This window comes from Boleophthalmus pectinirostris, unplaced genomic scaffold (assembly GCF_026225935.1).
Source record: "Boleophthalmus pectinirostris isolate CB_2022bp ecotype Guang Dong unplaced genomic scaffold, ASM2622593v1 HiC_scaffold_12, whole genome shotgun sequence".
Lineage (NCBI taxonomy): Eukaryota > Metazoa > Chordata > Actinopteri > Gobiiformes > Gobiidae > Boleophthalmus > Boleophthalmus pectinirostris.
Window position 1 is genome coordinate 19672393 of NW_026571018.1, and position 16798 is coordinate 19689190.

The 16798-nt window shown below is 37.0% G+C and overlaps 1 protein-coding gene across 1 annotated transcript in view; it reads right to left on the reverse strand.

The window, feature by feature from the left end:
- Window positions 1–968: 968 nt before the first annotated feature.
- The window catches only part of specc1 (sperm antigen with calponin homology and coiled-coil domains 1), a 68381-nt gene continuing 52551 nt past the window's right edge, over window positions 969–16798 (reverse strand). Inside the window, exons 13-15 of the mRNA XM_055148325.1 lie at window positions 11535–11651; window positions 4799–4858; window positions 969–2232 (exon numbers count right to left, since the gene is read on the reverse strand). Coding sequence (XP_055004300.1) covers window positions 2143–2232; window positions 4799–4858; window positions 11535–11651 — 267 coding nt within the window. The 3' untranslated portion in view covers window positions 969–2142. The remainder of the gene's footprint in view (window positions 2233–4798; window positions 4859–11534; window positions 11652–16798) is intronic.

Below are 16798 nucleotides of genomic sequence, written 5' to 3' on the forward strand. Positions count from 1 at the left end.
GCGGCTCAAGTTTACGCCTGTGACTTTCTGATGAGGGGAACAGGTTTAGACGTTAGAGCTGCGTCCGTTTAAAGTTTTATAATCTGGCTCTCATGGGTCTATATGTTACAGGCACATTTGCCTGTTTTTTTAGACAAAGTAGGAAATACATGTTTTATGTTCTACTTTGCCCACAGGCTTTGTGTGCTTAAGGCAAAGTGTGACAAATGGGTTTCATGGTTGGATTTTTATTTTATTGAAGGTTCTTGCAATGTTTGTTTGTGGTTTGACATATCGTTATTGAGATACTTCAAAAAAGATATCCACATATTCATATTTGTCAGCATAGCCCTAATGGCAAGATCCTCTCCTCAAACCTAAATATAACCTATACTAACAAACCTTTGTTGACCCTTTTTTGTTCAATAGGTCTATTTTTATTTTTATTGTTTGCATCTTGTACCTTGTTTTTGGTTACCATTTATAAACTGAATCAAATGTGTGAAAGCACTGCTAAAAATAAGTGAGCAACGTGAAGTGGGTTAAATCTGGCAACTAGGAAAAAGCCGTCAACAAGTGGTAAGACATGTGGGTAACCGAGAAGTGCACGATGATTATTCAGTGAAGTAAAGAAAGACGCAAACAGTTTAGTTTCATGTTTTCAGAGATAGTGATAGTTTCATATTTTGCCTGTTTCAGGGGTTCTATAGAATGTAGGTACTACTTTGTAGGAAGTCCTTCACTAAATGTATTAACTATTAACAACTGTGCATCTTAGTACAATTATATTTCAGTAACTAGTATGAGTATCACATCGGCTATAGTGTCATACAGTCTTAAAGACTATTATGTTTTCAATTCACTGTACCAACCAATAAACAATCACAAAAACAAAATAGAATATTAACCAAAAACTCTTTTATTGTTTCCATATATCAGAAAATACAAAACCTTTTAAGCACATCTGAAATGAAATGTTTATGTAATGCATGTAAATATATTAAGTCTAACTCCAAAATGTAAAAACAAGAACACTTCTATGTGCCCAACATGGCATGTGTTTTAACTTATGTAACAGTCATATAAATGTATGTCTATTGCAGGCAGCTGTTGTAGCTCATTGCACATGTTGTGATTATGTAAAATAAAAATACCTGTCTGTTTCATAAAATGCTTCTGTAAAGTTAATTTAACATTAGATAAAGCTTCTTTTTTTTTTTATCTCTCTCTGACAACACTGAAAAAACTCAAAGGCTTCAGATCAACTCAAACCTGTGAAAATACTCTCTGCTCTGCAAAGTACAAACTGAAAATCAATATTTACAAGAATGTAGGTCAATGTTGGTCATAAACTGACATTTGACCACACATATGTAGAGTCACTCAGACTGGACAGGTTTACCATGAACCATGCATAGATAGTTGTGTTTGAACAAGATTTGGCACAAGGACCAACAAACATTTGTGTTTGATCTTTGACACAAAAATGGATTTGATTAAATGTTTGGCAGGACACAGACAACAGGCTTCCCCAATTAAAACTAGCTGCTTGAAGAGAGCTATTTTTGGCCCTGAAAGACCACCTGCCTAGCCTGCCCAAAGCATATTGCTGTATGCGGTCCCAAGTTAAAGGTGCACTGTGTAACTTGTCTGGTGGAGGGTCCTTCACCTGCTCCATGGATTATTCCACAGTATGGCCATAAACTTCTGAATCTCCATGGAGACTTGCAAGTCCAATTACAGGTTGGATTTGTGGAGAGGCGACCCCACTCACAGTCAGAGTTTAGGTTTTTTAAGATATTTTTGAGCAATAAATAACACCCATAGTTAAATAAACGCAAGACAGATGGGTTTAATTCCATACTGTGGACAATTTAAACCAAAGCATTAACATCTCCATGGAGACAAAACAGGACCCTCGCCAAAAAAGTTACACAGTGCACCTTTAACATAGACATTTGAAAATGATCTGACCAAGTTTTATATTTTTCACATTTCATACTTTTTTTGATTGTGCATCTCTATTTATAAGTCTTTATGGCAGTTGTGGTGGTTCTTTCTTCAGGTGTTGTCCATGGTCAGATGGATTAAACAGGACGTGTGGCTGTGGTCAGAGGTCGCACTGACACACAGGACAGGAAGGACAGGGGTCTCTGCATTGCGTCAGGTCTCGAAGTATTTGTATATCTGAGAAACGTACTGCATCACACTCTGCCAGTCGGGCCGGTCTGTTCTCATCAGCTCTTCTATGTCCTGGAACAGAATGAAATCAGGTTAAAAGGAGAAACTGTACAGAAGTCAAAACTGATCAGAAAATAAATGAGGAAAAGGACAAATCTTTCCTAAAGAGTGTGTGCGACCCAAGACAACACGCAAACACACACAAACAGAGCGAAAAATGTTGGTCCACAATACTAAAAAACTGTTCTAAAAAGAAGAATCTTGCATTATCCACATACTGTAGCAAATATAAAGCACTGTAAACATATTCCAATAAAAAAGTTATAATTGTTGATTTTATTTAAGTAGCTTGAGACGCTCTTTGAGAAGGTCCATGGGCTAATGAAGCTAATGAGTGAGTTGTTTCTGAGATATCCATTTTTTATTTTATTCATTTATTTTTCTTGTATGTACTTTCTTCACCTTGATCGTTGAGCTGCAATATATCTTGAAGACACATGTTCAAAATAAACAAACAAATAATATCATTCAGTCGATATTCAGGAATGTACCTGTAAACGTCTTGATTATCCGCAACAGGGCAGAAATATTACTTTATTCTTGTTCGGTGACTAGAAGTTTCTGTCTTTTTTTGAGGTCATTTTTTGCATTTTTAATAGTATAGTATTTACAGTTTTAATTATTGACAATATACTCAATATTCTAACTTTGCATATCTCCAAATCTACCTTCAAATCTACCTTGTATCGAGTATTTTTAAGAGACCTGTAACCTCGCCTGTTGATAAGTCCCTTAACTCAAAGGAATGACTCTTAGCAGTTTTTCATTAAATTAGCATTAGCATTATGACCCACAGCGAGCCAGTCAGCGTTGCGCTGACAGTGACAGGAGACTGAAAGACCAAAACAAACAGCTTGTCTTGGCTTTGCCTCAAACACAAGAAGAAGATGATCGGCTCCTCTACATCCGAGCACTGTATTTATGCAGACGATAAGGGCAGAAACTATTTGTTGTTTTTTCTTACACAATGACATGGGAACAAGTTTGGCCCTAACCACAGCCACGTAATGGAGAATTAATTCCACAAAGAAATGTGAACTTTGACCTTCAGTCCTAATCCTCTGTGTGAGACCAGGATCTGGGCTCAAGGCAAATGAGCTGCTATTGATTTATGCACACTGCCTGTCACTGTGTAAGTATCGATGATATGATGGAGGTTTGAAAAAGTGAGGAGGCTCTATGCCCTGACGAAGACCACATTTATCGAAGTGTGTTGGTTTGTCCCATGTAAAGGACTTTTATTCTAATTCCAACATAAGTAGACGTCTGTTTGGGTGGAGAGGGGGCCAAAAGTCAATACATAGATTCATGTTTATTGGCGTCTCAGTAATGCTGACTGGTGCAGTACTTATCACAGGACATTACAACATAACTAGCACCATAAAGACTCCCCATAGGACGTCTTAGAAGTGGGCTGATTATTCAAAAAATCATGTTGTTTTGAAGATATGCAAAATGGGAACATTGCATATTGCAAAAAACGGGTGATTTGATTAAGAATGAAGAAAAACAAGCTGAAAAGTAAACTTCCATATGAGTATAAAGTTCTAGTTGCAGTTGTATGATACTTAAAGCTCAAGCAAACATGTTTGAACGTATTTCATTTGGACTGACATGTCAATATTTGTCCACCTCTGGGAGGACTGGGCTGAACTGGAGGAGTCTTCATGATAATGTGTAGAGGTTTTTCCTGTTATGGAACAACATAGCTGCAGGTTTTGTCCTGATCTTAAAACACGGGGCACATTTGGTGATTGATGGAGAGGGAAGTTACAGAAATTGACTTTTGTTCCTGGCCATGGAGGCCCCTCACCACAGGAGAAGAGGAAAACAAGTTTTGTTTCTTTCTTCACTTTCCTCTTGGTATTTCAAAAGCTCTAAAATATGATTACAAATGTACTGAATACTATTTATTTTGATGTAACCTACATATTGTTTGTACATTTTGCTATAAACTAATGTCCTAAATGAGATGTGGATGTACCATTAATCAATTTGAATGTACTTGTTAACCCAAGTCCAACTCAATATGACCGGCGACACAGTGATCAGTGCACATGTGAGGGCTGCTGGCCTGGGAATGCTTCACCATAATGGTAAAATCATGACTGTTTATTCAGAGCATTCTATTTCCTGCAGTTCTTTGTAAAGGTCTGTTCCTTTGCAGAGTGATTGTTCCGCTTAACAAAGGAAAGCAGCTATTAAAAATCATGTACCTGCATTGGTTTAGACGTGTAGCCTGGTGTTTGGCCTCATCATTTATATTCAACAATGTAATTATCTATTTATTTAATTATGGGTTACTTGTAAGTGCCTCACTTGTGTGTCTGCACAAAGGTATACAAGTGCAATGCCATACTGTAAGACATTCCAGGCAAAGCAATAACATCTTCATGGAGACAAGCAGGCAGCAGACCCTCTACTAGAGAAATTGCACAGTGCACCTTTAACTCAGATGCTGATTGATGCAGTCTATGAGTTGTGTATATAAAAATTTCGAACGGAGCTACAATTCAACCAGACTCTTCCTCATTTTCTGCTCCCTCTCAGCTCAGTATGGGAGGTCTGTGGCACTCACCAGGGAGGGTTTGATGCCGATGCTCTCTGCCGCCTGGAACGCAAGGGTCAGATTTCGGACCTGAAAAAGGGAAAAACAAAACAAACATTTGATACAGAGACCAGACCTTTTCGGTCTATAGCCACCACACAGGGACCTACGTGCTTCTGCAATAAGAAAGACCCCAAACACAAGCTCCCGAAGAGACGGTTCAGTTATGTGGTGGTCTGAGTGAGCGATTCAGCAAGTTATAACTGCTCTATTTGTTTGAAAAGTGTCAAAATATACAAACGAAATGTCCATGTAGTGACCATAGGAAGTCATGTGTGTTCCATTCTCATCGTATAATGTTGTGACAACTTTGACATTGTTGAAAGATCAGTTGTTGTTGGACTCATGTGAAGTCTTATCTCAGTGTGATTTCATGTTATTTACAGTTATTTCCATGGGTTTCAGAGTGATGGAAATCTAGTATTGTTGTTGTTGAAATTCAGACTATTCAAAACAAAATATGTCTTTTTAATTCACAAACGTCCTGAAAATGTCATCTATACACAAGAAGCTTAAAATTACAACAATTACATATTTTGATAAAATTTGTTGGATGTTATAATGATGTTCCTCCTCAGTTGTGTTTTGTTCATGTGGTAATATAGGAAGTGGCTCAGCATGTTTTTAAACATACACCTTCACTAGAAATATTTAGATGATTTTAGCCTAGATAAAAGGTAGCTGTTAACTTTAAAATTTCATGACATCACAAGGTGAAACAAGGCATTTTGAACTTTGGAGATGTAAACAGGTTAATGCACTAAAGCATTACTTAAACATGTGTGAATGGGGAAAAAATAATGAATAGAAGAATAATGTTTATAGGACCTTTAAGTTGTGAAATTATGTGGTCATTCTTTTTTTTTTTTTCATTTGTTATGGGCACTGTGTTTTGTTTTTTTGTTTGTAGAAGAACATATAAAAATTATTATTGTTGATAACATGTGGAAAGCAATGGTAAGTCAAGAAATCTATTTTACAGTTTATTTATTTTATAATTGATTTGACTGAACTGATTTTATACACATTAACAATAACAGTGATTTAATAAATATTAAACATAAAAAGTTTTGCTTGGTAAGCTTCAGAACAACATAGCAAACTAAACTCCCAGCCTTCCTTACATTGTACCCCATCTTAAATAATACCACCTGTCTGATCAGTTTAGTGGGTCCCACCTTATAACAAATGGCCTTTTCACTGATACAAACAGAAGCAGTAATAGGATCAGGACAGATTACAATAGTGAGCCCTTGGGGTATCCACTCAGCAACAGTAGTTATTAAAAACACATGTCTATTCAATTATTGAGACATGAGCTGTGTAATGTCGCTTTCATTCTCCCTATGGTCCCTGCTGCCCACACACCTCTTGGCTGCCCAGACAAAACCACACGAAACCACACGCTTTGACAATACTCTACAAAGACGTGTCTGGAAACATATCCCATCCCCCTGAGTTCAGATAGATGTCACTGACAGGCAGATAAATCTATCAGAGAGATGCATTATCCTTTAATGATGTCGATTTCTACTGAAGCAACAAGCAAAGCATTCAACTTTTGTGAATCTAAAGCAGTGTTTTTCAAACTTTGAGTCACGGCACACTTTTTTGGAAACAAAAATGCCACACCACCACTAAAATATTCCCAAATTACGCAATTTAGGACAAAAATGGTATATGGGATATTTTCAGTGCCCCTTTGCCTAGTTATTGTCTTGCTTTCTCAACTGGTTTAGAAGTTGCTCAGGATACTTAAAATGATAAATTATTCAATTAAATGCATGTGAATTAACTTAAAGGTGATATCCAAAATTGACTCTGGTGAGTTTTTAGCCATGTTGAAATGTTGTTACCTCATCAAAAATATACCTGGAGTTTTGAGTAACTCTTTTTTATAAGTGTGTCTATATCTTCACAGCTCAAAATGCTCTCTTCCACCTTGTGACATCATGAAGTTAGTAAACAGCTATCCTTTACCTTTTGCTCAGTAGAGATTGGCAGTACCAGGAGTTAGATTATCCAAATGATGCTAAGTGAATAAATGCTGGATAGATTTTTAATGCTATGTGGAACATTCAAGGCAAAACAATCATTTCTATGAAGACAAGCAGCCAGTAGACCCTACACTAGAAAAATGACACAGTGCACCTTTAATGATACTATCTATGTAATAATGGTTAGCTGGGATTATCCTACTTTATTGCTGTTGTGTGAAAGGCATAACGTAGTTTCAATCTAATCATTATTGCATCTCTGTAACAATATATCATGCTTCAAAGTCTGTTATCGTGACAGGACAAAGTAGGACACTTGTACATTTAAACAGAATGGTCTTTGCATCAGACAAGCACTGCTATTGTTTTAAAAGTGTGGTTAAGATCTCAAGGGAGGAAGTCCAGTGTTTTGACTGTGGCCTATAGTGTATTCCATATGCTTGCTTGTCAACTGTACCGGCTGTTCAGGGCTGTCGGATGATGTCTATGTGATTATACAAACAAACATAGGTGGAAGGTAACAAAGCTAAACTAAAGTACTGCATTTAAGTATACATTTGAGGTAACTGTACTTTACATGAAAGTGCAGTGAGCGACTTTCTGGTGGAGGGTTCGCCACCTGTTTGCCTCCATGGAGATGTTATTGCTTTGCCTGGAATGTTCCATGGTTTGACTTTAAACATATCCATAACATTTCATCATTACGGTTGTTCCTATAGCTCAGAAATACAGTAATTTATTCTGTGAATAGGAACGACTCTCCACAGATCTGAACTGTAATGTAGTGTAGTGCTGTAACCTGCTTGTCTCCCTTGTGATAGACAGGTTTAATCTATACCGTGGGACATTCTAGACAAAGCAATAATATTTTCCCCCATAAGAAATGTTAAGCAGTGAACCTTTAAGTACATTTTACAGTGGGTACTTTTTACTTTTTCTTCACTACATTTGAGAGCAGGTATCTGTACTTTATACTCCACTACATTTTTAAACTGGACTGAAAAGTAAAAGTATTTGTTGTTATAGTCTGAGACCTGAAATGGCTGAGGGTCTTATTTTTTTATCATTGTTTGAACAAACTAAAATATACAAATAAAACAGTAAGGAAAACAACTGATTTAACTGTTTCTGTTAAACCAAATTATACACAAAATCATTTGAAGCTTTAGAAGACTTCAAAATATGTGAGAAGTACTTTTACTTTTTACTCTTTAAGTACATTTTTAAACAGGTACTTTAATACTTGAGTAGATTTTTTTCATGCTATATTTTTACTTGAATATTTTTTTTGCTCCAGTGTCTCTACTTTTACTTATTGTGTAACTTTTCTCCATGAAGATGTTATTGTTTTGTCGGGAATGTTTCACAGTATGGTTTAAACCTTGGAGACCAAATCAGACCAAGTCAGAGGTCAGATCTGTGTAGAGGCAACCCTGCCCACAGTCAGAATGTCTGTTTTTCTAAGTATTTTTGAGCTATAAAACCACCTGTAATTGGTTAATGTAAAGCAGAGCCATTTAATATCGTACTGTGGAACATTCTAAGCAGAGCAATGACATCTCCATAGAAACAAGCAGGTGATGAACCCCCAACTAAAAAGTTACACAGTACAGAGTAACAAAATTGAGTACTTCTTCCACTACTGTAAACAAAGCATTCATAATTCATAGGTGGAGTGTGGACTTAAAGTGTATGACCACAGACAGGAAGTCCATCTAATGACCGTTAACTGTGGGATGAAAGATGTCGGACAAAGTGGAATCACGGTAATAAAGAGTGTAATAAAGTCGATTTTCCTTCAGCTCTTAAACTAATCACCCCATGTGCACCACTTATAGGCATTAAACATTCCACAAACAACATCCTGTGGTCTGAAGAAGGCAGACAACTGTAAATGATGTCCTGTTCAAATTAAATAAACATAGTCCTCAATACAAACAGAAGAATGTGTCGAAAAGAAATTAAAGATCCTGTATTATGCAAAACTGACTCTTGTGAGCTTTAAGTCATGTTAGAATGTTATTACCTCATCAAAAACATATCAGGAGTTGTGTTTTGTTTCATTCATACATGTTTCTGTAACACTTTATTTTTAGTCTATCTATGTCTAAAATTATCCAAGTGATTCTAATCAATGTGTATGGAGTTTTAAAACACAGTGGAGCACACATGACATCACAAAGTGGAACAGAGCGTTTTCTTTTTGCGAGAAGATGAACATAGCCTAAATAGTGCTTGTGTGTTACACAAATAAATGAAAGATCAGAAAATAGTGTAATATGGGCCCATTAAAGGCAGTGTACCCAATTTACATCAAAGTAAGTATGCGGTGTACAGTATCTTATTAAGAAACTTTTTATTGTTCAGTAAGTGCGTGGAAGTCTGTGTTAGCATGCTAGTTGTTGTTGTTACCTTTACCATGATGGCAAAGCATGACTGATCTCTGAAAGTTATGAAAAGTGCTTATAAACTCATCACAACAAATAACTCTATACTATGCTCAAAATGCCTAAGGTAAGTGAGTAATAACTTTGGACCACTGTAATGAACATTTTTCACATTTTTAAGATTCAGCAATATAATGGGGTTTACTGAGTGAAAAAATCTAGACAATAAGTTACATGAACCTTCTAAAATGTGATGATATCATCTTTTCAGAAGGGGGAAGGGGCCTTTAAATATCCCTATTGTTTGAAACTGAGCGGGGGAACAGCTGATGTCATGTGAATGTAACCTGTAATTAAATCATTATCCCATTCTGTGTACCTCCCTGGAAGTTTTCTATACAGATATGGTTCAGAGCTCGCAAAGGAACTTATTGAAAATGTCCGTCAAACCTTCCCCATCTTTGTTCATATTAAAATGTTGCCTGCAGTGAAATCTGGTTGGGAAGAGGCGCACTGCGAACAGCCAGAGCAGAGTGACTAGGGTTTGATATAAAAAAATTTTTTAAAAATCCAATTCGAAGCAATCTCAGAAGGCACAGTATGACCAAAAACTTCCAGGGACTAGTTTCATAAGATAAAAATATTTAAAGGAACCATATTACATTATTCTCTGATCTATATTATCTATGTTTCCTCATCACAAACATATCTGGAGTTGTGTTCTTCTCTTAAACTAAAAACAATCTGTTCCACCTTGTGATGTTATGTGGCAATACAGGAAGTGCTCCACTGTGTTTTTAAACTCCATAAACCTTCACTAGAATCAATTGGATGACTTCAGCCCTGAAAAACTATTACTACATGACATCACAAGGTGGAACAGAGCATTTTGAGATGTAGACACACTAATAATTCAGGGTTTGTGTGTTAAACATGTGTGAATGAAACAAAACACAACTCCAGGTATGTTTTTGATGAGCATAATGTGGCTTAAAGCTCACAAGAGTCATTTTTGCGTAATATAGAACATTTAATTAAAAATTAAGCACAATTTTGGTCATTTTGGAGAAGATTCTGCCAAAAGAAAAAGTGTAAAAAGTCCAGGGATGAGATGGACAAATGACAAAATCAGCAGCAACACGATGCACACGCAACACGCACATTTTAAAAACATATTTAAATACCAGTTTAAAAACAGTTCATTTCAGTTCAGTTCAGTGTTACATCCGAGCAAGGTATCTGGCGCACACCCTTTTTTAATTTGAGCCATGTAAAAATAACTTCAAAAATCAATGGATCACAATGAAAGCATTCCAACTATGCATAACAAAGGCCCTATTGTACTCCCGTATATGCCCATGTGTGTAGTAACTGTTGAATATGTGTTATGTTTTACTCGAGAGACAATGGTTTACATAACTATAACAGGCAAAAGATGTGGTGACCTGCTATTCTCACGCTTCCTTCCACTCACATCAAACAGTCCATGACCCTATGTTGACCTAAATGCGTTCAGTGTTATATTTTTCATGAGTTTTATTCTACAGTTGTCCTAAAAACATGATAATTGTACGCCATTGCTCTGTACATGTAGTTTTTTGGACATTGAGTTTGTTTATGGTTTGGTTTGGAGCTGTGGGATTGAAAAGTGGATCTATTGATAGTTTACAGCTGACGTCATCAACATTCGATGCGGGTGTGATGCTAACTGGAAGCAATACTGTGTTAGAAGCTCTGCTCCTCAAGGTTAGACTTAATCTGCACTTTAATTTAACACAATCTGACCAGAAAGAGCTGACTTGGTTGGAAGTACAGCAGATGAGCTGATTTGTGCTGTTAAACAAGTCTCTCAAACACATACAATGGCAGTCACAAGCAGTTTTTCAGTTCATCTTTTTTGTTGAAAATCGCCTAAACAGGACATGAATGCTTTGATCACAGGCTCCTGAAAATGCGCTGTTTAAATCCATGTTGTATTTTTTTCTTGAGTACTTCAGACTTAAAACCTTTTTTTGTCTGCGTCACCATGGAAACTGATAAATATTCCACCAATAGAGATACGTGCAGAACACCCCCAGCATGACGTCACTGCAAAATATAAATTCTCCACTTGTCCCTTTTACTCATTTTTGTTTAGTTATTCATTGAAAAATATAATTACTTTAGTCGACAAAAACATCTAATTTTAATCACAGTTTGGCACTGGATTTTGACATTGACGAAAAACTATGACAGAAACAGTTTAGTTGATGAAAGGAACACTGCTTTTCCGTACTCTGTGCGTGATGGAGGGGAAAGGGGGGTGGGGTTGAATGTGTGTACCTTATCTTGGCTGATGAGTTCTTGGTACGGGATGTGAGCCGGGAGGTACGTGTGGAGCAGAGCGCAGAACGCCAGACCATCGCTCCAACTGCTGCTGAAGTTTGTTACATCAATATTCTGTAAGGAAGAGTGGAGAGAGAGGAAGAGTGTCACAAACAAAGGAGTCAATAATATGATCATAATTGTTGTGGCTGTGCTAATAGCATCTCCACTCTCCACGTACGACATGGGACCACTCCACGAGAAGCACATCTGTTCACATCAACGGAATATTACATTTTGTTATACTGTTGTTTTATCATCACAAACATACCTGGAGTGGTGTTTTGTTTCATTCACACGTTTATCACACAAAATAATGTGATGTCATGTGGCAATGCAGGAAGTGCTGAACTGTTTTTAAACTCCACACACCTTCACTAGAATCATTTGGATGATTTCAGCCCTGGAAAACTATTACTGCATGACATCACAAGGTGGAACAGCGCAGTTTGAGATGTAGACAGACTAATATTTCAGGATTACTTAAAAGTTTTGTGTGTTAAATGTGTGAATGAAACAGAACACAAATCCAGGTATATTTTTGATGCGATAACAACATTTTAACATGGCTTAAAGTAGGGTGACCAAACGTCCGTTTTTCCCCGAACATGTCCATATTTTGCGTCTTGTCCTGGGCGTCCGGGTTTTTTTTTTTTTAAAGTGATGGAAATGCCCAGGTTTTCATCACAGTTCATTGGGGGCATTAAATTGATCGGCTTTCATAGTTCTCTGTGACTCAGAAGGAGCGAGCAAACACAGTCGGTCAGCCTGCAACATACCGAAGCACAAATGCGCATTTAACAATGACTTGTACAAGAAATTCTCAGTTTTCCATCCCGGTCGGGACAAGTGAGAGGCCATGTGCACAGGTTGCGAGTGAGAGTACAGTGGTCCCTCGTTTATCGCGGGGGTTCCCTACTAAAAATAACCCGCGATAGGTGAAATCCACGAAGTAGTCAACTTTATATTTTACAATTATTATATCTGTTTTAAAGCTGTAAAACCCCTCACCACACACTTTATACACTTTTCTCACACAGGACAGGTGCAACCCTTTTTGCATCCTTCTTAAAACTTATTGCTGCTGTCATCCTTTTGTTATTTTCCTTCCTTCTTTATGTAACGAACCCAAGATTAATTTATTCCGTAATGGAGACCTACAGCGCAGAGTCCTGCACGGGTCCGTTTTTGGAGACCTGCAGTACAACACCGCACCCGCCCGTTAACCCGTGATTATATCAAGCTTTTGCACTGCCTACACCATGGACTGAACCAGGACTGAACCAGGACTGAACCAGGACTGAACCAGGACTGAACCAGGACTGAACCAGGACTGAACCAGGAGTCATTGTCGGGACAGGCCGGAGGTGACCGCAGGAGAAGGGACCGATGGAGAGCTCCACACCTCATGGAGGTAAAATTGCCTGATCGCGTTTTGCAGACAAACTGCTCGGCGTTCTCTCTCTTAAGTCCAAGATTAGTCCTGGTTTAGACCTGGTTTAGTCCTGACCCACCCATGGGTTAAAAAATAATAATAATAAAAAAATCTGCAAAACCGTGAAAGGTGAACCATGATATAGCGAGGGACGACTGTAGCTCAATGTCGCGGCCCCACCTCCCACCCCCGGTAAGGTGTCCGGGTTTTTAAAAATGGAAATATGGTCACCCTACGTAAAGCTCACAAGAGTCATTTTTGCGTAATATATAACTTTTAATGAAAAAATAAGCACAATTTTGGTCAGGAAATGGTCCACTGTGTTTTTAAACTCCATACACCCTCACTAGAATCATTTGGATTTTCCCTGGAATTGCAAATCTCTACTGAACTAAAGGTAAAGGTAGCTGTTAACTTGAAAACTACCACTACATGACATCACAAAGTGGAACAGAGCATTGTGAGCATTGGGATGCAGACATACTAATAATAAAGGATTACTCAAACATGTGAAACAAAGCACAACTCCAGGTCTGTTTCTGAAGACGTGACAACATTATAACAGAAAATAGTGTAATATGGGCACTTTAATGAAACAACCTAACCCAACTCTACAATTCTTCTATTCTGATGTCAGAGCTCATAGAAGCGAAGAACGTGCACAAACCCATGTCCCGTTTGTAAGTCCGAGCTGTGAGAGCATTGTCACCTGACCTGTTTGATAAGACCACAGAGTTTAAAGAGAAGACTTCCTCAAATCCATTGTGTCCAAGAGCAGCCTCCACATTTGGACTCAAACATTTCCTGGATGGTCCTCTTTGGTTTCTATAATAAGACGCTCAGATCACTGGAATGTGGTGTGTCTGGACTATACATCTATGGATACCTCTGCAAAGGTGAAAGTACAAGTTACAAATTAAATGCCAAAAGTTCGATAAGGACTCCATTATGTGCCTGATATAAAAAATATATGTGCTGTTTTATGACTGTGTGGTATTTGATTTTGATTTATTTCATTCTTACCTACACTAGAAATATAAATTAAATACATTTCAATTTCAATGCAATAGTGTTAGGGTTGTAAAAGCTTTAAAAATAAATAAATAGGAAACAACTGTACCTTTACTAAACAGTTTTAAAATGGTTTTGATACATTTTAGAACTAGTATGAGACCACATCATAACTACAACTATTTTGTGTTGAAAATCAAATCAAAGTGTGTTTTTGTTATTTCAGGTATTTAAAATGTGACAGGTGGTAGGGGTAAATGAAAACGTGAATTTCCTGAGCCCTAAAGCCTCAAATGCTGGACCATGCAATATTTCTCACACATGCATGAATCAATCGAAATACAAGAGTAAACAAACAATGAGAGATAAAAATGGTTGAATATAATGGTTGAAATCTTAAGAAAGTAGATTTAATGGACTATGTCCCCTTTAATATTAAAGGTCCTATATTAAACAAAATTGACTCTTGTGAGATTTAAGCCATGTTATAATGTTCCCACTGCAAAAACATACCTGGAGTGTTTTGTTTTTGTGGTTTTGTTTTAACTAACCCTTTACTATTGTCTACATCTCCAAAGCTGAAAATGCTCCACATTGTGATGTCATGAAGTGTTAAGTTAGTGTTAGTTTAACAACTACTTACCACATGACATCACAGGATGGAAAGAGTGACACAACACCAGGTATGTTTGTGATGAGAAACAACATTATAACATAGATCAGAAACATAATACGGGCCCTTTAAGAAAATGAAAGCGTTGCCAAGATATGTTGATTATTTGTAAGTTACTGTGGTTATAAGACATAGAGGCTATACTGGCCTCTGTAGAAAGACACCTCATATTTTCAGAGATAAGAACACAGCAAAGGAATGTGTAACCTATACTCTGTGGGAAGATACTATGCAGCACAGACTCGTGTCAACTGCAGCTCACAACAAAGCTACAGTTTCTAGTGGGACCTGGTGAAATGAAAAAATTTTTTGTCATTCTTGTATTGATCACGAATCAATATTCAATCAGGTTTTTATTCAGCTTAAAACAATAGGCCTGTCACGATTATGACTTATCCTTCCATTTATGATAGCTGAAACAATGTATTTTGGGGCTCAATATTTATTGTGTATACAATTTCTTTCTTTTGCCATTTTTTGTAATAAGGTAAAGTATTTGAGCTGTAGAGGGTAGTCAATAATTTCTATATCTAATTATTATTAGTTAATTCTGCTATTTATTTTGTTACAGCTCATATCTTAAATGATACTGGTTTATTGGGATTATCCTGCATTGTAACAGTGACATAAAGTAGTTTCAGCATTATAATTTATTGTAATATTTCTCCGTAGCAATATATCGTACTTCAAAATTAGTTTGTTCACTCATTATCAAATGTCTGAACTTTGTCTGAACTCTACTCCAAAACCACATCATTTCCTGATTGATTAGAAATGGCAAAAAGCACCCAAGCTGATCATTTCCTATTAAGAAATGACTCAGTCTTGATTAAAATGTGATTAATTGCATTAGTTTCTATAGTCTAACCTCATCTGTCCGTCCAGTATTGAAGATAATAAGAACAGGCTCATATGGCTGTAGCTGATATAAGATACAGACCCTCCTCCGCAATGAACTCCTAATTCACACCACCATTAGTCACCTGACATCTTACGCACCGCCTAAACAACATGATTCTCTGTCACCTTTTCTCACCCCACAGATGCTCAGCTCTGTCTTTAAGCTTTAAGATACTGTGAGTCAATCAAACCTCTACAGCAAATGGTAGTGTAAAGGGAACAAGAGGTGTGGTAGCTTCTGGTAATGGAAAATTGTGTTATTTCCAGATAGTTAAAGCTCCTTTATTACGCAAAATTTAATCTTGTGAGCTTTTAGCCATGTTATAATGTTGCTACATCATTAAAAACATGCCTGGAGTTGTGTTTTGTTTCATTCACACGTTTGAGTAATCCTTGTGATGCCATGAAGCGGTAGATTTCAAGTTAATAGCTCCTTTTACTTTTTGTTCAGTAGAGATGGTTAATTTCTGGCCTGAAATCAAATTCTAGAAAAGGTGTACAGAGTTAAAAACAGAGTCCTTCCTGTATTACCATGTGATATCACACGGTGGTTTCCATTTAAGAGACAAACTCAGTCGTAATACTAGTATTAATGAAACAAAGCACAACTTTAGGTATTTTGATGAGAAAACAAGATTATAACATCAGAAAATAGAGTAATATGAGAAGCCTTTAATGATTCTGAGACTAGAAATGAAACTACATACTAATTTTAACATGCACAAATAAAATTGTAGAAAAAAAATCACATAGGATAAAACACAATCTTTCCTGAATAGTCTGGATGGTTTAAGATGGAATAATCTACCATCACACAATATTTAAGAAACTATGGGTAAGGTACACTTGTCCTTAACTCCATTAGCTGAAATTAACTATTTTGTGTTGAAAATTACACTTTGAGTCTTTTTGGCTGTTTCAGGTATTAAACCTTTTCCTAATTCCTACTTTCCTTATCAGCAAATTTGGGTCTAAATTTTAGAATGATGATAACATTACACCCTGGTCATATTTGTGGGAGCAGTGTGTAAGTAACACTCTTTTAGTTTGCAGCACCAAACAAAATGAAAATCCTACTTTGTGTCTGTGTTGCCTCAGGTTCTGTCTAAGCCGTCATGAGCAGAGAGAGTGGGTTTCATTGAATAAATCGAATCAGGGCCTGCTCCATACATGAGACGCCAGGTAAATCTGATTATGCACCTG